At 46.8% G+C, this 26,762-nt stretch overlaps 1 protein-coding gene across 1 annotated transcript in view; it reads left to right on the top strand.

Annotated features, from left to right (window-relative positions):
* Positions 1 to 17,508: 17,508 nt before the first annotated feature.
* LOC144695879 (glycoprotein endo-alpha-1,2-mannosidase-like protein) overlaps positions 17,509 to 26,762 on the top strand; it is a 60,479-nt gene continuing 51,225 nt past the window's right edge. The window contains exon 1 of the mRNA XM_078566950.1: positions 17,509 to 18,116. Within this exon, the coding sequence (XP_078423076.1) occupies positions 17,621 to 18,116 (496 nt within the window). The 5' untranslated portion in view covers positions 17,509 to 17,620. The remainder of the gene's footprint in view (positions 18,117 to 26,762) is intronic.

Raw genomic sequence — 26,762 nt, 5'->3', positions numbered from 1 at the left:
TGAGCCCTTCAGGAGCACAGCATCACTGGTCGCAGATGCTGAAGAGATTGGGGCCAGCCCCGCCTTAAAGGTACTGAGAGCACACAGAGAGAATGACGGAACTCTGTGGCGCCTGCCCACAACATTCTGGCAGTGATGACCAGCACCACCGAGGTGCAGGCATCAGTAATGTTTCCAGGGAGTGTGAGGCTGGACCATCACTTTGGTCTGAAGGCTGCACAGAGCACAGGGAAGAGGCCCTGGACTGAGATGCCTGCTTTTTATCTTGTGCAGAAAGGTTTCACATCTGAGTGACATGGATACTGCTCATCAGAACAAGGAGCCATTGGCAGGGAGACATTCTTGGGGGTTTATTGACAATAGTGAGCAGCATGTATAAATGATTAGCACCCGTTCCCAGGCTGTACAACTACACCTTCTTAACTTTCCTAACTCTGCCGCTACGTCTTGGTGCTCCCCCGCCATCCACAGCGGAGGTGGAGGCAGCCTGCTGACTACTACACCCCATCTGTGATGACCCTGGCGGGCATCCTCTGGAGGGCCAAGACCTGGAGGGCCCCAGCCTGCTTTTGGGGTCCTGTTGTGTGGCAGTGGTACCCTCTTCGACCTGTGGAGCTGGAGCTGCTGGGGTCACAGGGAGAGTGGATATGGATAGCCTGACACTCCCGGAGTCACCTGGATGGTTGGCCCTGGAGGTGTGCACCTGCTGATCCTCCTTCCTATGGGTGCCCAAGGGCTCCTCTCTCACTCCTTGAGCAGAGGGGGTAGCTGGAGTTGAGATCGAGCTGCCCGCACCCCTCTTGCATAAACAATGCTGGAGGCCAACTATGGCATCAGTGATGGAGTTGAGCCCGTGCAGCAGTGCAGGAGCGACATCCTGGACCAAGGTCTCCATGGCGGCCGCCATCCTACCAGTGTTGACCTCGATGCATTGACATGCCAGTGCTATCGCCTCAGCCTGCAAGCGGACGGACTCCTCCATCATGCCTTGCAATCGGAGGAGTTCAGTGGTCATCCCTTCCTGATGTTCCCGAGCTTGCCTTTGCAGCTCCAGCAACTGTGACATAACCAAGTCCAGAGGCTCATCATCTGACTCGGACTCAGCAAATTTCTGGCCTCCAGCAGCCCCCAGAGTGCTGGACACCAGGGAAGTCCCTCCCACCGCCTACTGTGGATCAGACAGTGTGATGCGCTCAGGTTGTGATCCCAAGGTTTCTGTAAAGCTAGGTCCCACCAGTGTGCGTCTCTGTGCTGGTGGAGGGTGTGGGTTTGTGATGGGACTTCAAGGAGGGTGCCTCAAGATTCCTCTTCAGAGGTTTCTTCAGAGCTTGATTGGAGGCCCTAGATCATGGACTCGGTCGGCTGTTTGGCAGATGTGCCTGCAGAAGCAAGGAGAGATAATTAGTGCATGGCAGTGGCCTGTGGAAGAGGACACATCACTCACGGCATGGTTGTCTGATGGATGTTGCACTGCTGGATCCTCACTTGGTAAAGCACCCCTGACCTCACCGTCAGCACAAGAACTGTCCAGATCCTCACCGGCCAGCTGGGTGGCTCTGTTTTTAAAGTCCTTGAGGACCTTGATTTCACGCATTCCTCCACCAGCCTGCAACGTCTCCCTGTTGTTGTGTGCCAGCTTGCCCTACATGAATAGAGACAGAGAGAGTGTAAGCTGGATGCCTGCCGGGCCAGATGATATGTATGCCTGGCATGTGCGGTTGGTGAGTGATCTCATAGATGGGATGAGGACAAGGTGTGTGTAAGAGAGTGAATGGTGATGTCCCTTGAACTGGCAGTGAGTGAGACCCCTGTGGATGTGTGATGGGTTTGTGAGTGTGTGAGCTGAGAGTGATGAGAAGAGTAACTTACCCTGGCGGAACGGAGAAGGCCATTCACCCTCTTACGGCACTTGGTGGCTGTCCTCCTTTGAAGGGCATTGGCACGGACCACCTCTGCCTCCGCCTCCCAAGCCAGATTAGTGAGGTTCCCGGCCGTCATACGGCCAAAGTGGGGATAGAGGACATCACAGAGAGCCTTCACTGCGTTCAAAAGGCGCTCGAGGGTCGCGCAATTGAACTTGAGGGCTGTAGTCTTTTTGCCTTTCAGGGCCATGTCTTCTTTGCAGCAGTCATGGGCTGGAAGCACTGAGAGCTGTGCACGCGGCTGGGCTTTAAATATGGTGCCCAGCATGCTGAAGCAGCGAGGTGATGGCGTGGCGGGCGAATGTAAGCCCTACCTGCCATGGAAAGGGGCGTGTGTCCCGGGAATGCATAATTAATGCGGCGGATTTGGGACTATGCAGCGTGAAAAGCCACCATTGCGGCCGGCGGGTGTTTTACCCTCCCGCTACCGCACTTAATGCAAATCTGGGACGATTCTGCCCATTAAGTTTAATGACCATCAGTGACTTTCCTCCTGCCCTGAATATATTAAAATTGAAGGGTCAGCGGGAGGACACCTTTTTTGCATGGGTCAGGTAGGTGAAAGCACTATCTTCGGCACCTCCCCGCTGCCCGCCTTCCCCACGTCTGCCAGAAACTATGGAGGAGGCTCGTTAATCCATTGCTGGGTTGCCCAGGGCCTCCACCTACCCAGCTTTAGTTCTATCAAATCCCCTTATCAACACTGAATTAGACTATAGCTCCACCTCACCTTCTGATCAGATAAGAGGATCTCTGTGCAGGTACAGAACTCCACACATCCCGTTAAATTTTTAACGCTGGTGCTGAACCGGTGCAACAGTCACCTCTTCATTGACTCGCATCATTTGAAAGCATAAGTCCGAAACCTCCCCAGGTGGGCCAACATTTTGAAATTTCACTTCAGACCAACTGCAGTTGCACTGTGAAGGATCAGTTACATAGCAGCCGTGCAAAAATCAAGGTGATATCAATCATGCTGAGATGTCACATCACTGCACCACCAGCATACTGCAGATTTCCCATTAACATGACACATGAAGCTTGAAGTCGAACTGGCACCGGAGAATTCCTCAAAGGGAACAAACTGACCCATGGGTGAAATATGCAGAACAAACAAGAATAAATTACACATACAACATGCCTCCTTCAATGCTAATATATTTAAAAATTGACTGACGTCCAAGTATTTATGACTTAACCTGAGATTTTTAAATTGACCTTTAAGCTCTCTGTCACTCTTGCTTGAGGTTCTTCTGAAAAACTGCTAAGAGAAATAATGAAGGACAAACACACATTGAAAATTAGTTCTGCTACACAAGCTTTACATAAATTATCCTGATATTTACATATTAGCTGCACAAACAGAAGCTGTCTGTTACCTGGTGGGCTTTACTTCCATATCTTTCTCATACACAGTATCAAGTATCATTGCTGTAACTTAACAAACAAACAAAAGCAGAACACTGCGGCAGAGGAAAATCTGAAAAACAGCAAATGATGGAAATACTCAACAGGTCAGACAGTAACTGTGGTGAGAGAAACAGGCGCCTGGAGTATTATTACCCACTTAAGACCCTCAGTCCGCCGACGCTGCTAAAAAATAGTTGGGCAGTGGAAGGCGGGCAAAAGTAAGAAGGCCGATTTTTTTCACCCAAGCTGGTGTAAAGGCGGGAAGAAAGGGATGCACATCCTTTGGTGGGGTGTCCTGTGCGCATCGAGGGCACCTCCCCTAAGATCGTACTCCCCCTTTGTGCCCCCCCACCTGCCTTCCAAAACCCGCCCTCCCCCTACTCTCCTCACCTCCCTCCCTAGGGTGTCTGATCCCTTTCCACCCAAAAAGCCCAGAACTTTCCTGTCTCCAGCACCAATAACACTTCATCATGGGACTGCTTAACAATCCCAGCAGCGCCCACTTCTGGTGCTACTGGGACTACAAGAGTGTTGGCAGTTCCCGAGGGCGGGACTCCCTTCCACTGAGGGGTGGAAGTCCGACCCTCAGCTTGTTAAGGCCACTGCATGTTATCACTACTGGGCAGCCTTTTTTAAAGTCAATCATTCCGGAATCCAGCTCAGAGCTAATGCTTCAGGTCAATGATATTTCATTAGAACTTGATGATGGCAGAGATGCAACAGGTTTTCAGCAAGTATGCAGGGAAAGGGAGAGATCAAGGGTAGAAAGAGCAAGAGGGAAGGTCTGCAATAGGGTCGTAGATTGGAGAGATTAATTGATCAAAGAAATGATGGTGCATATGACAAAGGGACAAGGTAATTGGGCAAGTAAAGAGAGAAAAACTGGGCCTAGAGAGCATGTAAATGGGAAAACAGAAACATTACCAAAAGCTGTTGAACAAAAACATTGGATGCAATGATTATGGTTGAAATTGTTGAACTCAGTGTTGAGTCTGGGACGCTGTAAAGCGTCTAATCGAAAGATGAAGTCCTGATCTTCGAGCTTACATTCATATTCATTGGAGAAGTGCAGGAGGCAAAGGACAGAGAGGTCAGAGTGGCAGTGGGAGGAAGAATTAAAATAACAGGTGACTGGAAGCTCCAGGTCACACTTGTGAACTGAAAGGTCTTCCACAAAGCAGTTACCCAATCCACATTTGGTCTCCCCAATTTAAAAGAGACCACATGCAGTGAATACAATATATTCAATTGAAAGGAGTACAAGTAAATCACTTATTCGTCTGGAAGGAATGTATGGGGCTTTGGGTGGGGCGGAGAGAGGAGGTAAAAGGGCAGCTGTTGCATCTCCTGCATTTGCATGGAAAGGTGTCTTCAGGAAGGGAGGGGTTGTTGGGAGTGATCGAGGAGTTGACCAGGGTATCGTGTAGGGAATTGTCCCTTCAGAATGCTGAAAGGGGGAAGGCGAGGTAGATATATTTAGTGGTGGCTTCATGTTGGAGGTGGTAGAAATGAAGGAGGATGATCCATTGAATACAGAGACTGGCAGGGTAGAAGGTGAGGACAAGGGGAACCCATATCACTGTCCTGGGAGGAAGGGGAAGGGGTGAGAGCAGAAATGTAGGAAATGGAATAGACACAGTCAAGGGCCCTGTCAACCACAGTGAGGGGAGTCTTTGTTAGAGGAAAGAGGAAGGCATATCAGACTCACTGTATGGAAGATTGTATTGTTTAATAGAAAGAGATAACCAAGATGGAGAAACTGGGAGAATGCAATCGAGTCCTTACAAGAAGAGGGGTGTAATGAAGTGTTGTCAAGATAACTATGGGAGTCAGTGGGCTTTTTTTCCTTTCATGTGATGTGAACATCACTGACAATGGCACCATTTAGTGCCCATCCCTAAATACCTTTGAGAAGGTGGATCTAGCAAATATTTTCTGATAGCCTATCCCCAGAGATGGAGATAAAAAAATCGAGGAAGGGAAGGGAATAGTCAGAGATGGGTCATATGAAGGCACAGGAAGGGTGGAAACTGGAAGCAAAGTTAATAAAATTTTCCAATTTTGGACAAGAGCAGAAAGTGACACCGATGTACTGGAAACAGAGGTGAGGGAGGGGACCTGAGTAGGGCTGGAACAATGAATATACCACAAACCCCACAAAAAGGCAGGTATAGCTGCAATCCAGGTGGGTACCCATAGCAGCAACTTTATTTGGAGGAAGTGAGTGGAGTTGAAGACAATGTTGTTCAATGTGAGAAGAAATTCAGGCAGACAGAGAAGGATGGTGTTACCCGGGGACTAGTTGGGCTCCTGTTCAAGGAAGAAGCAGAGAGTCCTCAGGACGTCCTGGTGGGGCTGAAGCTGTAGAGAAATTTCCATTGTGAAGAGGAAATGGTATGGGCCAGGAAACTGGAAACTGTCAAAGTGACAGAGGGCATCAGATGAGTCACAGATGTAGGTGCAAAGAGCCTGGATAAGAGGAGAAAAAAAAAGAGTTGTGCTGGGAAGAAATTAGTTCCATGGGGCACAAACAGGCTGAAAAGATGGGTGTAACATGGCAGCCCTATTTGTGGATGTTGGGAAGGAGGTAGAAGCCGGCTGTTCAGGGTTGGAAGACTATGAGGTTTGAGGCCGTCAGGGAAAACCATCAGAGAAGATGCGGCCAGTGACAGTCTGGGAAATGTTGACTTGATTTTTGCTGGTGGGCTCATGCTGTGGGGAGGTAGGAGGAAGTGTCTGGGAGTTGGCATTCAGCCTCTGCAAGGTATATGACAGTTCACCAAACAACAACAGAACCAGCCTCGTCCGCAGGTTTAATTGCAATGTAAAGATTGGACATGAGAGGATGAAATGCTACACATGCAGTGGAAGATAGGTTAGAGAGAGTGAGGTGAGCATAAAAATTGAGACAGCCAATGTCATGCCACCAGTTCTCAATGAAAAGATTGAGAGAGGATAAGAGGCCAGAGGGAAAGGTTCAGGTCGAACGAGACTTTGCTGTGCAGAGAGAAGGCTCCTGGCCAAAGGAGTGGAGGTGAAAGTGATGAAAGAAGAGCCCAGTTTCATGCCAAGCTCGAAATTCATTGAGGTGGGGTTTTAAAGCATTGAAACTGAGCCCTTTGCTGTGGATTAATTGTTCAGGGTTGGAGGTGGGGCAGGTCAGAGGGCATGGTGAAAACATGGCAAGAGGTGAAATTGGAAGAAGGGATTGGTTCAGTGAAAAACGAAGGGAAAAAAGGATCCGGAAGCTCGTTGGTGTCAAATGTTGTTGAGCTTGCGCTCCTCGACATCTGAAAAAAAGTATTAAAGTGCCAGATGAAATGAAACTGCGGACCAGGACAACTTTGAGGTAGAACTAGTTGGTGCTGCTGCAGAGAGAGGCTGAGAATGGGCATGTGGCAGCTCATGGCATTGAGTTTGGATTTCAGGAACTGCGAGAACAGTGGTTTAAGGAACACTAGAGATATCTGTAACTGCAGGCGGGCCTGAAACATGAAGGATGGGGTTTCAGTTGGACTCCATGTGGAAGTCCAGTCAAAGTTCGGGACAGTTTCAGATTGAAGAGACGTGGCTTGAGAAACCAGCTTCAGTGGGTACACGGTAAAATGCAAGAAAGGAAACAAAGCAACGAAGAGGAACAAGATAAAAAAAACAAATGAAAATCCCATCAGAGTGAACAGAAGAATCTCTTCAAAGTGGACATACCTGGAAGAGGAGTGGGAGTGAATAAAACACTAATACAAAAGCAAAAATTCTGCAGATGCTGGAAATCTGAAATAAAACAGAAAATATTGAAAATACTTGGAAAATCTTTTCCCCCGTTTTTTCAGACGGTAACTGCTGGCGACGTTTCTGCTGTTCCTACTTACATCTCCTCTAGACAAATCTTTTGTTTTTTCACTTGTCCCACTTCTTTTTGACTTGCACCATCAATCCTTTCACCATTTAATCTCTCCTGCCTTCCAGCCTATCAGAGAGCTTTTCTCTCCACCCCCTTCCCTATTTGTATGCTTGCTTAAAACCAGCTACTTAGCTAACGTTTTCCAGTTGAGAGAGGCTATGATCCGAAACGTTAACTCTCTTTCTCACTCCATAGATACTACCTGATCTGCTGAACATTTCCAGCATTTTCTGTTTTTATTCTTGTAAGTGATCCTTTGGTCTCTGTAAGTCAGAGTATGTACCTTACATGCACAATATCTGGGAGGCTAGATTTTTTTTTTTTGTAAAAATATACTTTATTCATAAAAAATCTTCAATCACATTCAAAACCATTTCAAAAACAACATTACAAGGGTACAATCCAGGTTAAACTTTTACAAAATGTATCACCAGGTGCATCAGTACAAACAATATTACAATCATTTACAGCCTTTCATTTTGATCTGTACAGCCCGAGGGGCTCTAAACAGTTCCCAGTCTCTCGGTGCGCTGTGGTAGAAAGGTTTTAGACAGCGACCCTTCCCCATTGCGCCTTTGCGGCAGCTGCCCCAAGCTTTAGTGCGTCCCTCAGCACGTAGTCCTGGACTTTGGATTGTGCCAGTCCACAACAATCGGTCGGGGACAACTCTTTGTGCTGGAAGACCAACAAGTTTCGGGCAGACCAAAGCGCCTCTTTCACCGAGTTGATGATCCTCCAGCTGCAGTCGATGTTTGTCTCGGTGTGTGTCCCTGGGAACAGCCCGTAGAGCACAGAGTCCTGTGTCACAGAACTGCTCGGGATGAACCTCGACAGCAACCACTGCATCTCTCTCCAGACTTTCTTTGCAAAGGCACAATCCACAAGGAGGTGAACAACGGTCTCTTCCCCACCACAGCCACCTCGAGGGCAACGTGCAGAGGGGGTGAGACTCCTGGCGTGTAGGAAGGATCTGACGGGGAGGGCCTTTCTCACCACCAGCCAAGCTACGTCTTGGTGCTTGTTGGAAAGTTCTGGCGATGAGGCATTCTGCCAAATGACTTTGACAGTCTGCTCGGGGAACCATCCCACAGGGTCCACCCTCTCCTTTTCCCTCAGGGCCTCTAGGACGTTACGTGCTGACCACTGCCTGATGGACTTGTGGTCAAAGGTGTTTTTCTGCATAAATTTTTCCACCAGGGACAGGTGGTACGGCACGGTCCAACTACTTGGAGCGTTCCGCGGCAGCGTGGCCAGACCCATCCTTCGCAACACCGGGGACAGGTAGAACCTCAGCACGTAGTGACACTTGGTGTTTGCGTACTGAGGGTCTACGCACCGCTTGATGCAGCCACACACAAAGGTGGCCATCAGTATGAGGGCGATGTTGGGCACGTTTTTTCCCCCTTTATCTAGAGGCTTGTACATCGCGTCCCTGCAGACACGATCCATTTTCGACCTCCAGATAAAGCGGAAGATGGCTCGAGTGATCGCCATCGCGCAGGAGTGTGGAATGGGCCAGACCTGCGCCACGTACAGCAACAGCGAGAGTACCTCACACCTGATGACCAGGTTCTTACCCGCAATGGAGAGGGAGCGTCGCTCCCACATGCCCAGTTTCCTTTTCACCATAGCCACTCGCTCCTTCCAGTTTCTAACGCATGCCCCGGTCCCTCCGAACCATATCCCCAGCACCTTCAGGCCGTCAGCCCTGACAGTGAAGGGGACAAAGGATCGGTCAGCCCAGTTCCCAAAGAACATGGCCTCGCTCTTCCCACGATTTACCTTGGCTCCCGAGGCCAGTTCGAACTGGTCGCAGATGTGCATCAGTCTGCGCACCGACAGCGGATCCGAGCAGAAGACGGCGACGTCGTCCATGTACAGGGAGGCTTTTACCTGAGTGCCTCCACTGCCTGGGATCGTCACTCCTCTTATGCCCGGATCCTTCCTGATGGACTCGGCAAAGGGTTCTATGCAGCACACGAAAAGGACAGGCGAGAGAGGACAGCCCTGCCTGACTCCAGATTTAATCGGAAAGCTATCTGTTTCCCACCCATTGATTGAGACTGCGCTACTGATGTTAGTGTAGAGCAGTTGGATCCAATTTCGAATTCCCTCCCCAAAGCCCATTTTGGAGAGCACATCCCCCATGTAGGTGTGCGATATTCTGTCAAAGGCCTTCTCCTGATCCAAGCTGATGAGGCAGGTATCCACACCCCTGTCCTGTACATAGGCAATCGTATCCCTGAGCAGCGCCAGGCTGTCAGAGATCTTCCTGCCTGGCACAGAGCAGGTCTGGTCAGGGTGAATCACCAATTCCAGAGCGGATTTGACCCGGTTGGCGATGACCTTGGACAGAATCTTATAGTCCACATTCAACAGTGAAATGGGTCGCCAATTTCTAATTTCCTCCCTTTCCCCCTTGTGCTTGTAGATGAGGGTGATGATGCCTTTCCTCATGGATTCTGACATGCTGCCGGCCAGGAGCATACTCTCGTACACTTCTAGCAGGTCTGGGCCAATCAAGTCCCACAGAGCCGAATACAACTCCGCCGGCAGGCCGTCGCTTCCGGGGGTTTTACTCTTCTTGAAGGACTCGAGGGCCTTAGTCAGTTCGTCAGGAGTTAGCGGTTTGTCTAGGCTCTCCCGCGTACTGTGGTCTAAGACCTCCGTGATAGAGGACAGGAAGGACTGGGAGGCCGTGCTGTCCGTGGGCTTCACGTCATACAGTCCGGCATAAAAGGATTTGCTGATCCTCAGAATGTCGGACCGTGATGACTTTACTGAGCCGTCTTCTTCCTTCAGGCTGCTGATCACAGAGCGCTCTCTGTGTACCTTTTGGAAGAAGAAACGTGAGCACGTCTCATCCTGCTCCACGGAGCGGACTCTGGAACGGAAGATGATCTTGGAGGCCTCCGAGGCAAAGTGCGAGGCTTGCTGGCCCTTCACCTCTTGGAGCTCCTCCTTGACATCGACCCCCATCGACTGCAGCCGGAGCAGATTCTGCATCTTTTCCTGGAGTCGGGACATTTCCCTCTGTTCCTTTCTAGCTTTCTGGGTGCCTTTGCGGATGAAAAACCTCTTGATGCTTCCCTTGATCACTTCCCACCAGTGTGTCAGGGACTCAAAGAGGGGTTTCACGGTTCTCCAACCTTTGTAATCCCTCTTGAGCTCCTCAATGTTCTCTGGGGTCAGCAGTTGCACATTTAGCTTCCATGCCCCCCTGCCCACCCTCAGGTCTTCCTCCAAGTGGCAGTCCGCCAGTAGGAGGCAGTGGTCAGAGAAGAACACCGGCTTGACGTCGGTGGAATATCTGGGAGGCTAGATGCTGTATAAGTCATAAGCCAGTTTGTGATCTCCTAGGTTTCAAAGGGCAGTATGATAAATGCTCTATCAGATGGCGGCTTCACGTTTAACTTACAGTAGTAGCAAACGAGTAGTTGCAAAATCAATAAAGCAGATTACAATAGTGTACAGAATGTTGTCCATGCCTCCATGTAAAAATAACGAATGTGCAACATTTGACTAGATCTCTCAATAGCAATGAAGCAGCCTCCAGAGCATAATTTACATAGAATTACATGGGGTGGGATTTTCCGGAGTCGCCGCTGCTGGGATCGTCCAGTCCCACCAAACGTCAATGAACTTTTGGCTAGGCCACCGAATCTCCCATGGCAGGCCCCGCCATGACAAGGCCGGAAATTCCCGGCCATAGTATATACAGCAGAGAAACAGTTGACTCAACTAGTCTTTGCTGATGTTTATACTCTACATGAGTCTCTTAACTATTCCATCCACCACTACTCAGCCTCTCAGCATTATCTTTCTATTCTTTTTTCCCTAAAGTACTCACCAAATTTCCTTTTGAAAGCATCTAAACTATTTGCCTCAACCACTTACTGTTGTAGCACATTCCACATTCTAACCATTCTCTGAGTAAAGAACTTACTTTTTATTTCCCTATTGGATTTATTAGTAACTAGTATTTATAGTCCCGCGTTCTGGGTTCTCCCATATCCTCTCTACATCAATTCAGTCTAACCCATGGGTAACTATAAAGACCTTTTAAAAATTACAACATGAAGTTTCATTTCACCCCACCAAACCTCAAACCTCTCTCATGACTTCAGAAGAACCAATGGAATTGCCACAAGATAGGTCATGACAATGCTTTCCATATCTTTGAAGTTTGAACAGGGACAAACTAATTAAATAAAAAATATTTTCCAAATCAAATAAAGCTACTATTGTATGTAGAATTAAAGGCACTGAGAATTTCTGCAGGCATTGGGCCAGTGGCGTGTCAGTAGATTCTATCTCTTAGCTGTTCTTAATATCTATTTTTCACCATGTTTCAAGCCCCACTAGCCTTGATCGACCACTTTCTGAATAAAGCCAGCAATTAAAAGGAAAGTGTCCTAGTTAGATCAACTGAATTGCTGCAAGACTGCCATTAATAACTATTAATACATCAAACCCATTTTTCTCAAATTGGAAGGTTTATCTCTTAGAATGGGTGCACTGGCCTAATGAAAATGTAGCTCTTAAACTGGATTATTCCTTTAAGTGCACCTGGTTTTAACCCTGAAGAAAATGAAGAGGAAGAAAAGAAACAAAAATACTCCATTTTGTGACGGTTCTATGGAAATTGAGAAATACATCATCTTCTTCCCTAGTAATACACAACAGATAGACTGAATTGTATGTGACGAGAATATAATACTGTTCACTAACACATGGAAGCTTCTCATTATAAAATTCAATAATGTCAAATCTCAGAATTGAAAACTTAAAATTATCATCATAAAAGCAATAAAAAAAATGATGAGCTAAAACCTTCTCCTTCACAAAGCCCTGCCTCCCGAGAATAACAAAATGGTTTTAAAATCTATTTGATGAAAATCATAAACCATACTGAGCTGCATTAATACCTGAAATATGTTTCAGGCCTATCACTGAATCTCACTTGGGTCTTTCAAAGGATCGCACAATTAGAACAGATTACTTTAAATGTTCCTTTGGAGGCTTCCTTGTGGATTATAGCTGTGACAACAGAAGGATGCTCTAGAAGCTCCTATTAATAATAGTTTTGTTGCTGTCTGGGCTGCCTCATAGGGAGATAAGTCCTCCTGTTCCAAACACCAGCTTCCAATTTAATGTGCTGCATGACTGGGTCGGCCATTTGGTTCAACCTCTGACTTGCATTAAGTTGGCTAATCTCAGTGCAATCAGCTTGTGTTCTCTTAGCCTGAGAAAAATAATATCAGCTGGTGTTTGCACAACTAATCACTTATTCTCCAACTCCTGTAGGACAGTACACGTGTGAACATTGAGTCAGATTTGGCACGGCTGGGAAAGTCCAGTGGTTGAATATACAGGCAAGAAAGTGGAGTTAAGGTCACAATCAAATCAGCCATGATCTTACAGAATAGTGGAGCGGACTCAATGGGCCAAATGGCCTACTTTTGCTCCTACTTCTTATAATCTTTTGATCTTACGAATAGCCACTCACCATCTCTGACCTTGCTGACCTGCATCAGCTCCTAATCCCTCAATTAAATGAAAGTAGGAGAACAGCCAGGCAATAGTGACCATAACATAATAAGCATTAAGATGGTAATTGAAAAGGACATAAGTATGATGCAAACCAAGTTAATAGATTAGAGAAAAGCTTATTTTGAGCTGAGGATAGAACTTGGGAAAATAAAATGGGCATCAATATTGGCAATACAATTTCTAAATTTGCAGATGGCACCAAATTGCCAGGCAGGGTGAGGGGTAGAGCAGAATAGTCGATCCTGAGAAGGACTGCAACAGATTACAGCAGGAAGTGCAGAATGCGAAAATAATTGGCAAATGAAGTTCAACACAGATAAATGTAAGGTAGTACATTTCAGTAGGAAGAATAGGGAGGCCAGTTATTACTTGGAAGTTGAAAGGCTAAGTGAGGTAGAGGAACAAAGGGATCTTGGTGTACAAACACAGCAATCACTAAAGGTTGCACCACAGGTTAGAAAGGCCATAAAAAAAAGCAAAGCAAGCACTGGGCTTTATTTCTAGAGGGAGAGAATGGGCTGCATTTTTAAAGGACCGTGGGGTTGGGAATTGCAGGCAGGATTTCAAAATCATGGTCCCAGAAGTCATCTCAGGATCCTGATGTTTCCAGGCCAGTTTGTAATTTTTAAAGATAGTGAGGAGGAAACCCATTTGCCATCAATTAACAATCTCTGAAGCTCCTTGTTAAGGTGCCTGTCTGGTGCAGAATGAGATTTTTAAATTTCATTCCAGTGAACCTGAACTGTCTGTTGCATATTAGTGAACAGCTGTCAGGTTCGCCATGGGGACAAGTAAAGTTTATTTGTCTTAGTGCTGAAACTGCTTTTTAATGGGGTACCTGTGTCTTTGCGAACACTGGGCCTTCATTTTTCCTGCATGGCCCCTTTATCCCCATCAACACTGCTGGCCCTGTATGCAGCTGCCTGCTCTATCCAGCAAGGCAAGCAGCCCTTACTTCCTGGAGACACTTGATGCCACTAATTGGGTGCCAAGCTCACCTCCTGCCTAATTAGGACATTTACATTTAAGAACAGCTTCACAAGAGTGACACAGCTTGGGCATGGAGACAGGACCCAGGATTCAATTCAAAAATGCCACTCAATTTTTCAATTTTTGCTCCTAAGAACCTCCCATTCTCAACTTCAATGAGAACTGAGCAATATGGCTATGAAAAGAACATTTGAGGTGGTTTCCTGTTGCCTTCCTCATGTGTGCTTAAAGGAAACGCAAGTCCTCATCCCGAAGGATCCTCCACCTGGAAACAATTGCTTTCCCTCGAGGTTCTTGCTCTTCTGCCATCTCTACCGAAAATTCGTCGGCTCCCTCCGAAAACTCTTTTTCTAGTACATCAGTGATTGTATTGATGTCGCATCATGCTCTCATCTGGACCTGGAAAAAAATTATTGACTTTGCTTCCAATTTCCACCCCTCCTTCACCCTCACATGGTCCACCTCTGACTTTTCCCTTCCTTTCCCTGATCTCTCTGTCGCCATTTCTGGTGATAGGCTGTCCACCAATATTCATTACAAGGCCACCGACTCCCTCGACTGCAGCTCCTCACACCCTGCTTCCTGTAAGGACTCCATCCCATTCTCCCAGTTCCTCCGCCTCCGTCGCATCTGTTCCGATGATGCCACTTTCCAAAACAGTGTTTCTGACATATCTTCTTTTTTCCTTAACCAAGGGTTAACATCCACTGTGGTTGACAGGTCCCTCAACAGTTTCTGATCCATCTCCCACACCTTTATCCTCACCTCCTTTCCCTGTCCTCTCTTTTCATCTCATCAGCCTACAAAGGATTATGCTACGCCATTTCCGCCAACTCCAGCATGATACCACCACCATTCCCTTACACCCACTGTTAGCATTCCATAGGGACCATTCCCTCCGGGTCACCCTGGTCCACTTCTCCATCACCCCCGAATCTTCATTCCCTTCCCACATCACCTTTCCATGCAATCGCAGAAGGTGCAACACCTGTCCCTCTACCTCCTCTCTCCTCAACAGCCAAGGGCCCAACTATTCATTTCAGGTGAAGCAGATCTTCACTTGCACCTCCTTCAATTTGGTCTACTGCATCCACTGCTCCCAATGTGGTCTCCTCTACACTGGGGAGACTAACCCCAGACTGACTGACCGCTTTACGGAACATCATCGGTCTGTCCTCAAACATGACCCAGACCTTCCCGTCATTTGCCATTTCAACTCACCATCTTGCTCTCATGCCCACATGTCCATCCTTGGCCTGCACCAATGTTCCAGTGAAGCCCGACGCAAACTGGAGGAACAGCACCTCATCATCCAATTAGGCACTTTACAGCATTCCGGACTTAACATTGAGTTCAACAACTTCAGACCATGAACTCTCTCCTCCATCTTTACCCCTTTTTTAATCCATTTATTTTTTTTTTTTCCCCAAACCTCCCACCCCACCTACCACCCAGGGCCGTCTGTCACTTGTTTCTATGTTTTGCTTTCACAGAGCACTGACCTTTGTTCTGCTATTAACACATTCTGCTATCTTACCTTTATGCCACTATCAGCACCTTCTTTAGTCTTTAACTCTACCATTAACATTCCCTTTGTCCTGTGTCCATGACATCTTTATCAAATTTCTCCTGAGCTCCCACCTATCCCTGACCTTCTATTTTGCTCCACCTGCTTCATCCCTGCTTAAACAGTACAAAATCCATCACATTTCTACCTCTCTTTAGCTCTGAAGAAGAGTCATACGGACTCAAATCATTAACACTGTTTCTCCCTGCACAGATGCTGCCAGACCTGCTGAGTTTTACTGTTTTTCTTACATGTTAAATAGAATTGGCCATGGACCAGCCATGATCAAATTGAATGGTGGAACAGGCTTCAGGGGCTGAATAGCTTACTCCCACGAACATACGAATTAGGAGCTGGAGTAGGCCATTCGGCCCCTTGAGCCTACTCCATCTTTCGATAAGGACAAGGCTGATCTGATTGTGGCTTCAACTGCACCTTATGCCTTCCCCCAATAACCGTTGGCTCCCTTTTTATTCAAGAATCTATCTACCCCGGCCTTAAAAATAATCATTGACCCTCTCTCTATCGTTCTCTGGGGAAACGAGTTCCAAAGATTCACGATCTTCTGAGAGAAAAAAATTTCTTCTCATCTCCCTGTACGAACTGTTCTATGTTCTTATACATAGAGTAAACCTAGAATAATATTTCAAAGTACACCTGGCTAATATGACCACTGAGCATTAATTTCGATTAGCGAAACCCAAACTGCAAATAGACATGGGAACTACTTCACTCTTTGGGGTAGATTTTGACTTTGTGCAATAGGGTGAAACAATGAGGAGAATCAGCAGCTCCTTTTACATCTCTCAGAATTGTTTCCATCAAAAACCATGGGAAAAAAGGAGGGACATATAATCCAGTGCCAGGGAACCATTCACAGGGGTGCTGGGAAATCTCCCAATTGTACCAACCTGCACACAACACTCAACATTCAAAAGGAATCAATGACGGCTTGCATTTGTATAATGTTTTCATGTAGTAAAGCAGCCCAAAGCGCTCCACAGACAAAGCAGGTAAACACACAAAAAAAGGGGGAAAATTAGGACAAAGGTTGATCAGACAGTTGGGTTATAAAGTGCATCTCCAAGGAGCTGAGCGCATGATGGAGAGGCGGAGAGGTTTAGCGAGGGAATTACAGAACTTGGGGCTCAAATTGCCATCAAACTTGGGGCAAATGATGTGGAAGTGAGAAATATGAATAATTAAAGTGTCAGCATTCTCTGCGTTTCGAAGATTCTGAATGGAAAAGCTCCACCTTTCATCGTTCAAAAGTAGAGCTCAAAAAGTTTTAATATTTTAATCATCTGTTAAATATTTATCCATCCTGGCATTAAAAATTAAGATTTATACTGCCTTATTTGATTGCCTCCTGGCTTTTGTTTTAAATCCACTTAAAAACAAGTGATTCTCTTTTTTTAAAAAAAAATTCCTTTCAAACTGGTGACAAGGATTGATGTGGGATTTCAGGGAGGGTGGCAAATCACCTCTCCGCCTAACCTTCTCCCTGCTTCTCCCGCCCCCGGGAACTGCTGTGCTTTCATCTGAAAGGTGGGGGGAGGGGAGGGGAGCCTCATCTGGAAACAGTCAGTCACCCAGACTCAACAATCACAGCTTCAAAGAGCTCCTGACACCCAGACGCCCCTCCCAGTCAAACTGACAAGAGGCAATCAGCTTCTGCCAAAATAGAGAAGCTGCATTCATTTCACAGTGCAGCACAATCCCCTTCTTAAATCCGACCATCAGATGCCGGGGCTGGGGTGTCTGCAACTTAAAGAAAAGAGCAGGACTGGTCTGGACATCTTCTTTGCTGAGTCTCGGGGTTGGGGAGATTCTTTTTTTTTGGGGGGTGTGTGTGTGTGACTGACGATCCCTTTGCAGATTGCATTTGATCGGCGGCCTCCCTGGAAGGTACAGCTTGCATTAAGAGCATCCTTTATACAAATAGCTCCATCCACATATTGAAGAAGGGGAAAGGGGTGCGGGGGGTTGGGTGGGGGGGGAGAGGGAGGGCGGGGGGGAGAGAACAGGAGAGGAGGGGGGAGAAACGAGAGGTTGTGGGGATGTTGAGACTGTCACTGACCCAAGGACCTGGATTTCTGTGGGTTTGTGGAAAGCTATTTGACTGAATGTTATGTATCGCCAGAACGATGGGAGTGCATATGGAGCATAGCTTGGTGGATTTAAACCGGGGCGTCTTTCTCTTTTTGTTCTAAATATATTTTTTTTTTGGAAAAAAAAAAGAAAAAATAGAGCAACAAAAGAGTGATTTGAGAGATCATGGCCAGATTCCGCAGAAAAACCTGCATCGCCTTATCTCTCTTCACACTCTTCATTTTCGGCACTATGATGGGTTTGAAGACACTGAAACCGACCGATGGCTTCGGAGAGCTTGGCCCTGGACTTCACCGGCTGCCCTTTGCGGAGCGAGTGGACAGCAGGCGGCCCATCTCGGTCAAAGCCATCTTGATGCTTCCCCCCACCGTGACCAAGGCGAACGCCGCCCACCTGGCAGGTTACCCTCCCACAAACTACGACCTCCACATCTTTTACTACGGCTGGTATGGCAACCCCCGCTTCGACGGGAGGTTCGTGCACTGGGATCACCTGCTAGTGCCTCACTGGGACCCCAAAGTGGCGGCGAGTTACCCTAAAGGCAGGCACAACCCTCCCGAGGACATTGGCTCCAGCTTTTACCCTGAATTGGGACCCTACAGCTCCCGGGATCCCCATGTCATAGAGGAACATATGAGGCAACTTCGAACTGCAGCCGTAGGTAAGGAGTCTGCAAGCATTACAGTGAGAATGTGTTAAATGCTCGCCAATATTTTAACAATGACCTTGTACACTGGAGTGAACCAAACTAAATTCGTAAACAAAAAGTGATATGATGTGCGTGCAATTTTAAAGATGCATTATTATATAAATTTGGTGTTTTGTCTTTCACCCGTCCTTGCTCCAAGGGTTGGCCGCACTATGTACAATCTTTTTCCACTGATTTCTATTCTCCACTGCCCTCACTGCTTGCCCCATATAGAGAGGCCAGTCCATGTTCTGAGATTACCCATCCATGCCATCTTGGGTCTCCCTTGTGCACATTTTCCAGGTGCCTTGCCTTGCATTGCCTCTTTTTTTTTCAAAACACTCCCCTCCTGCGCACATCAAGTGTCCAAAATATGTGAGCTTCCTTAGTATCACTGCCTCAAACAAGTTCCTCTTAACACCACCTTTTCTCGAGCACCCACTCGTTTGTCCCCTTGGCCCTCCATGACACACGTAATATCCGTCGGAATCCTTTCATTTCAAATGCTCTAATTTGAGCCTCAAGTATTGTATGTATGTGTATGTGCATTGTGTATTGTTTGTGCATTGTATGTATAATATCACTATAACATGTGAGTATATCCAGAGTGGGTATAACATAATAATGGCTACAGATAAGCATCACTCAGGTTTAACCCTCTAGCACCACATTTTACACAGGTTTATTCCCTGTTGTACCTCAAAGAAACATAATCAAGGTTTTGGTTGCAGAGTTTGATCACAAATGTAACTGCGGAGGTTAAAGTCTCTCAGCAATGAGGTGAGCTTTGCTAACTCTGAAGAAGAGTAAAGGTCCGACAATGTTTTTCAAATGAAATTAGAAAATGCTGGACTTCCTCAGCAGGCCAGGTAGCGTCTGTGGAGTGAGAGGCAGAGTTAACGTTTCAGGTCAATGACTTTGTGTCAGAACTGAGGAAAGTTAGAAATGTGATAGTCTTAAGCAAATGAAAGTGGTGTGGGGGGTGTGGCGGAAGGTGGAAAAAGAACAAAAGAGAAGACCTATGATAGGGTGGAAGACAGGAGAGATTAAATAACAAAAGAGCTGGTGGTGCAGGGCCAAAGGGAGTGGTAATGGAACAAATAAAGAGACAAAAGACATGTCCTGAATGGCAGAATGATGAACAGCTGTTGGTCCGAAAGCAAAAACATGGGAACAAGAAGACTAAAACCAAAACCTGCAGAGAAAGGAAACAAAATGGAGGCAAAGATTATAGTCAGAAATTGTTGAATTCAACATGAGTCTAGAACATTATAGAGTGTCCAGCCGAAGGATGAGATGCTGTTCTTTGAGCTTCACTGCAGGAGGCTGAGAACAGAGAGGCGAGCATAACAGCAATGTGGAAAATTAATATGACAGGCGACTGGAAGCTCAAGGTCATGCTTGCAGACTGAATGGAGGTGTTCTGCAAAACGGTCACTCAATCTTTGTTTGGTCCCCCCCATTGTAGAGCAGGCTGCATTGTGAATACTGTATATTAAATTGAAAAAAACCAGACACAAATTGCTATTTCACCTGGAAGGAGTGTTTGGGGCCTTGATAAGGGAGGAGAGAGCAAGTAAAAAGGCAGGTGAATCATCGCTGCACGTGCAAGTGAAGATGCCATGGGAAAGGATGAAGGGGGTATTGGGAGTGACTGAGAAGCTTGTCCAGGGCATCATGTCGGGATGTGTCCCTTCAGAATGCTAAAAGGGGAGGGGAGAGGTAGATGTGCTTGGCGATGGCATCATGCTGAATGTGGGGAAATAGTGGAGGATGATCCATTGAATCCTGAGGCTGGTGGGGTGGAAGGCGAGGTCAAGGGGAATCCTATCATGGTTCAGAGGGGGAGGGGAAGGGGTGAGAGCAAAAGTGCAGGAAAGAGGACGGACATGTCTGAGGCCCTGTTAGCCTTGGGGTGGTGGGGGGGGATTCCTTAGTTGAGGAAAAAGAGCTATCAGGAGCGGGCCCTCGATAATGCCCATCTACAGCCTTCCAAATTCAATACTGTATTTAACAATTTCAGACTGTAATCTCTGCCCCCGTTTTGTTTCCTTTTCCTCTGCAGTTTTTGGTTTCAGTCTAATTTTTCCTTTGTTTTTGCTGTCAGAAAGCAGATACTCCACATTCTGCCATTCACACCTCCTCCAGACACATCAATTGTTCCTTTATTTGTTCCAATACTACTCCCTTTGGCCCTGCGCCACCAGCTCTTTTGTTATTTAACCTCTGCTGTCACAGGCCTTCCCTTTCGTTCTTTTCGCCACCCTCCCTCCCCTTTCACGTGCTTAAAACCTATTGCATTTCTCATTTTTCTCAGTTCTGATTGAAGGTCATTGACCTGAAACGTTAGCTCTGTTCCTCTCCCCGCAGCTGCGGCCGGAGCTGCTGAGTATTTCCAGCACTTGCTGTTTTTGTTTCAGATTACCAGCATCCACAGTATTTTGCTTTTGTGCCATGTTTTTCACGAGTGCAAGGAGTTAAAAGCTTAAACAATCCAGTATTCATTTTGGAAATGTCTTGATATTTGATTTGAAAGAGAATTTATAGATGTTGACTTAATAATAGTCAATGTGGCACCAAGATTGCAATTCTGCAAATGGTTGGAGCATCTTAAGAAGTCTGCATGACAAAATTTGTAAGCAGACGCTGTGGCTGCTGAATGTGAAATTGCGTAAAACCCATAATAAGATCCAGACTCCCCCAGTCCCAAAGATGAGTCTAATTGGACTCGAAATGTTAGCTTTGTTTCCCCTCTCCACTGATGCTGCCAGACCTGCTGAGCTTTTCCAGCAGTTTTTACTTCGGATTTTCATTAACCGCAGTATTTTGCTTTTGTTCCAGATCTCCCTACATGCGTTCAATGCTTGGATTCCTGAAAATTGTAGGGCAGAATTTTTCGCTCGCTGTACGGGTGCGCGCCCGACACGCTCAAGTGTAAAATGGTGCGCGATGGCGTCAGGTGAGTGTCCCGATGTCATCGCGCACTTGCCCGATATTTCACTTGGCAGGCACACACGTGTGCCAGAGCCGCGCCAACCATTAATTAAGGGGCCAGTTAAGGCCATTAGAAAGTCAATTGACGCCAATTTTTCGTTGCCCGTGCAATTTCGCGCTCGTCGCATGGGCAAAACGGGCAGGCGGCCAGCCGACAATTTCAAAAACCTCATCCAGGATAAACAGGGTCAGCCACATTGCCAATGTGAGTAGTGAGGAGTTTGGTGAATAGTTTGCTGCTGGTGACTCATTGGTATATGGCAGCTTCATCTCTGTTCGGGGCTTCATAGTTAGCATTTCCAGGCTTCATCTCAGGACTCCTTGATGTCTCCAAGGACCCCGGAGAATTCAGACCGTGTGGACCCTTCCAGCTATCAGACAGCCTTCCCTTACCCTGGTAATGGGGATTGTGGTCTCTGCTGGTGGCACCTCCTCTGAGGAAGAGAGGGGCAGAAGGGAGAGGAGACCAGGTGCCCCAATGCAGCTTCCAGTGGAGCAACCTATGGGACGAGAGGCGCAGGCACAGGGGGCGCAGGGCCAGCTGGCAGTACAAGGCAGAAGAGGCCACAGAAAACATCACTATCCTGCTGCCAGGGTTTACAGGCGGCAATGCAGCTACCTCAATATGTCCAAGGTGCAATGCCGAAGGAGGCTCCGCCTCTCCAGGGAGACTGTGACCTCCATTTGTCAGGTGATTGGACCTGAGATCACCTCCAACTGAGTGGGTGGACACCCCATGCCAGTGGCTCTGAAGGTGACAGTGGCCCTCAACTTCTATGCCTCTGGCTCTTTCCAGGGCTCAGTGGGGATCTGTGAGGAGAACACTGAGGGTGTGGAGGCAGACTCCTGTAACCTCCGGGGAGGCAGGGACACCAGGGACGCCTTGATCCAACGTTCCTTCAACTAAGCTGCCAAATACACGCTACCATCCATTTCCCTACAAATTAGAGAACCAGCAAATATAATAATTTCAACTTTGAGGAGAGAATCTGATACTGGATGTAACAGTGAGTTGCTACAATCCTAAACGAAATGTAACTTATAAAGAATTGCTGATTTTTGATGTGTGCAGAAAATGGGATCAGTACATGCCTGAAGGACAGACTGTCAAACCCACGAACTAACAGAATCACAATTTGTGGTGTTCCAGATAATTGTCTGAGAAAAGAGCTGCCAATGAAACAAGGCCTTAGCTTATCAGGAGGTGTGAACTAAGAAAAAAAATAAACCTTCTGTGCTATAATTTGTAAAATGAGCTTAAATGAACAGTAATCATAAATGCTACCCACCTTCGGGAGAAGGAACTAAGAGAAATTTGTGTGGATGGTATGGAATACAGTATAGATCCAAAGGTTCAATGAGTAAATGGCTAACTACCAAAGCATAATTATTTTGCAAAACAGTTGTAGTTACCAACTAAGATAAAAAGCAAAATACTGCGGATGCTGGAAATCTGAAACAAAAACAAAAATAGTTGGAAAAACTCAGCAAGTCTGACAGCATCTGTGGAGAGGAATACAGTTAACATTTCGAGTCCGTATGACTCTTCATCAGAACTAAGGAGAAATAGAAATGAGGTGAAATATAAGCTGGTTGAGGGGGGTGGGACAGGTAGAGCTGGATAGAGGGTCAGTGATAGGTGAAGGCAAAGAAGAGATTGCCAAAGATGTCATAGACAAAAGGACAAAGGGGTGTTGACGGTTGTGATATTAGCTAAGGAATGTGCTAATGGTGACATTAAGGGTAGAAAGCAGGACGAGCAAGTGACAGATATCCCAAGTGGGGGTGGGGTAGGGGGAAGGGATCGAAATGGGCTAAAAGGTGGAGATAAAAGAGTGAATGGAAATATATTTTAAAAATAATAGAAATAGGTGGGAAAAGAAAAATATATATATAAAGAAAATATATATATATTGAAAAAAATATAAGTTATTGGGAAAAGGGGGATCGGAAAGGGGGTGGGGATGGAAGAGAGAGTTCATGATCTGAAGTTGTTGAACACAATGTTAAGTCCGGAAGGCTGCAAAGTGCCTAATCAGAAGATGAGGCGCTGTTCCTCCAGTTTGCCATTTGAGCTTCACTGGAACATTGCAGCAGGCCAAGGATGGACATGTGGGCATGAGAGCAGGGTGGAGTGTTGAAATGGCAAGCGACAGGGAGGTCTGGGTCATGTTTACGGACAGACCGAAGGTGTTCCGCAAAGTGGTCACTCAGTCTGCGTTTGGTCTCTCCAATGTAGAGGAGACTGCATTGGGAGCAGCGAATGCAGTAGACCAAATTGAGGGAAGTACAAGTGAAGTGCAGCTTCACTTGAAAGGAGTGTTTGGGCCCTTGGACGGTGAGGAGGGGGGAAGTAAAGGGGCAGGTGTCGCACCTTCTGCGGTTGCATGGGAAGGTGCTGTGGGAGGGGGTTGAGGAGTAGGGGGTGATGGAGGAGTGGACCAGGGTGTCCCAGAGGGAACGGTCCCTATGGAATGCTGACAGGGTGGGTGAAGGGAAGATGTGTTTGGTGGTGGCATCATGCCTGAGTTGGCGGAAATGGCGGAGGATGATCCTCTGAATGCGGAGGCTGGTGGGGTGATAAGTGAGGACAAAGGGGACCCTGTCATGGTTCTAGGAGGGAGAGGAAGGTGCGAGGGCGGATGCGCGGGAGATGGGCCAAACACGGTTGAGGGCCCTGTCAACCACCGTGGATGGAAAACCTTGGTTAAGGAAGAAGGAAGGCATGCCAGAGGAACTGTTTTGAAAATTGGCATCATCGGAACAGATGCGACGGAGGTGAAGGAACTGAGAGAATGGAATGGAGTCCTTACAGGAAGCAGGATGTGAGGAGCTGTAGTCGAGGTAGCTGTGGAAGTCGGTAGGCTTGTAATGAATATTGGTGGACAGTCTATCACCAGAAATTGAGACAGAGAGGTCAAGGAAGGGAAGGGAAGTGTCAGTGATGGACTATGTGAAAATGATGGAGGGGTGGAGATTGGAAGCAAAATTAATAAATTTTTCCAGGTCCCGACGAGAGCATGAAGTGACACCAAAGCAGTCATCGATGTACCGGTGAAAGAGTTGTGGGAGGGGACCTGAGTAGGACTGGAACAAGGAATGTTCCACATACCCCATAAAGAAACAGGCATAACTGGGGCCCATGCGGGTACCCATAGCCACACCTTTTATTTGGAGGAAGAGAGAGGAGTTTAAGGAGAAATCGTTCAGTGAGAGAACAAGTTCAGCCAGATGGAGGAAAGTGGTCGTGGATGGGGATTGTTCAGGCCTCTGTTCAAGGAAGAAGCGGAGAGCCGTCAGACCATCCCAGTGGGGGATGGAGGTGTAGAGGGATTGGACGTCCATGGTGAAGAGGAGGCGGTTGGGGCCAGGGAACTGGAAATTGTTGATATGATGTAGGGCGTCAGAGGAATCGCAGATGTAGTTGGGAAGAGACTGGACAAGGGGAGAGAGAATGGTGTCAAGATAGCAAGAAATGAGTTCCGTGGGCCAGGAATAGGCTGACACGATCGGTCTGCCAGGACAGTCCTGTTTGTGGATTTTGGGCAGGAGGTAGAAGTGGGCTGTCCGAGGTTGGGAGACCATGAGGTTGGAAGCTGTGGAGGGAAGATCTCCAGAGGAGATAAGGTCAGTGACAGTCCTGGAAACAATGGCTTGATGTTCAGTGGTGGGGTCATGGTCCTGGGGAGGTAGGTGGAAGTGTCTGCGAGTTGACGCTCAGCCTCTGCGAGGTAGAGGTCAGTGCGCCAGACAACAACAGCACCACCCTTGTCAACAGGTTTGATGACAAAGTCAGGGTTGGACCTGAGAGAACGGAGTGCGGCAAGTTCAGAAGGAGACAGGGTAGAGGGGGTGAGAGGAGCAGAGAAATTGAGACGACTGATGTCACGCCGACAGTTCTCAATGAAAAGATCATGTTCCGATTAGGCATTTTGCAGCCTTCCAGACTTAACATTGAGTTCAACAACTTCAGATCATGAACTCTCTCTTCCATCCCCACCCCCTCTCCGATCCCCCTTCTTCCAATAACTTATATTTTTTTCTATATATATATATATATGTATATTTTCTTTATATATATGTTTTTCTTTTCTCACCTATTTCTATTATTTTAAAATGTATTTCCATTCATTCTTTTATCTCCACCTTTTAGCCCATTTCGATCCCTTCCCCCCTACCCCACCCCCACTAGGGCTATCTGTCACTTGCTTGTCCTGCTTTCTACCCATAATGTCACCATTAGCACATTCCATAACTAATATCACAACCGTCAACACCCCTTTGTCCTTTTGTCTATGACATCTTTGGCAATCTCTTCTTTGCCTCCACCTATCACTGGTCCTCTATCCAGCTCTACCTCTCCCACCCCTCTCAACCAGCTTATATTTCATCTCATTTCTCCTTAGTTCTGATGAAGAGTCATACGGACTCGAAACGTTAACTGTATTCCTCTCCGCAGATGCTGTCAGACTTGCTGAGTTTTTCCAGCTATTTTTGTTTTTGTTGTAGTTACCAATTGTCTGGGCTAGCTTGACTAACAAGCTAACCATTAATGAGACATGGAAGTATTACTAATGGCTGGGTGTGATTGGCAACTTGGAAGTGGGGGTTTGGTTGTGTGTACTAAACATGTTGTTTTAAGAAGATTGATTTGTAGGTTCATACAATGCAGAAGGAGGCCATTTGGCCCATCATGCCTGTGCCAGCTTTTGAAAGAGTTAGCCAATTAGTCTTCTCCACCCTTTTCCTTTCAAACATATTTCCAACTCATTTTTAAAGTTAAGTTGAAGTGTATTGCATCGAGGTATTGTATACTGTATTATATTGTATTATTATATTATTATATTGTATCTAAGTGTATTGGACAAGGAAGAGGCAAGAGGGCCTCAGAGTAAAAAGGTAACAGAGTAAGTATTAGGAGTTTGGCCTGAATTGGAATTCAGAACTGGTTTTGAAATGACCTTTAACCCATTTATTATTACAGGATAGTGAAATCCAATAGTATACGGAACTTGCATGATATGGGAGTTTCAAGAAACTTTGAGGGTCCAGGCAGTCAGAGTTGTAAGAAATGTCTCCAGGTAAACTCACCTGAGCTTCGAGTTACTGAACTCAAGAAACAATTTGAGTCGTTTTACACTGTATTGTGGGAGGATGGGTTTCTACAGCAAACATTACAGGAGGCAATCACATTACAACTTGGGAGAAATAGTGAGACACAGAAAAAGAGAAGTGGGTGATCATCCCCCCAGGGAAGAAGGAGGATTCAGATGGAGGCAGTTCAGGAAAGCCCAGGCTCCGGATATTTGTGGTGGAGGCAGGAATCAAGAAGCAGGTTCATTTCCACTGCTCAAACCCATCCCTGACAAGATGTAGAAACTTATCAGCGTTTTGGCGGAGGAGAGCTGTCATTTGGGCCGGGAACGGATTTGCCGGCTAATTAGTGGCTGGAGGGAGGCAAGAAAAGAAGTGAGTCACTGGAAAAGCAGAGCATGTTCTGACTCGCTTAGGCAACCATTGTTGTGACTGCTGTTTGATAACTTTTAAATTTGAAAAATGGAAAGTGCAAACTTTTCATGTATCAAAAGACAGATAGAGGCCTGGAACCCAGGACAGGGTAGGAAC

This window comes from Cetorhinus maximus, chromosome 21, assembly GCF_964194155.1.
Source record: "Cetorhinus maximus chromosome 21, sCetMax3.hap1.1, whole genome shotgun sequence".
Taxonomy (NCBI): domain Eukaryota; kingdom Metazoa; phylum Chordata; class Chondrichthyes; order Lamniformes; family Cetorhinidae; genus Cetorhinus; species Cetorhinus maximus.
Note: the sequence above shows the minus strand (reverse complement) of the source record. Positions and strands in the feature narration are given on the sequence as shown.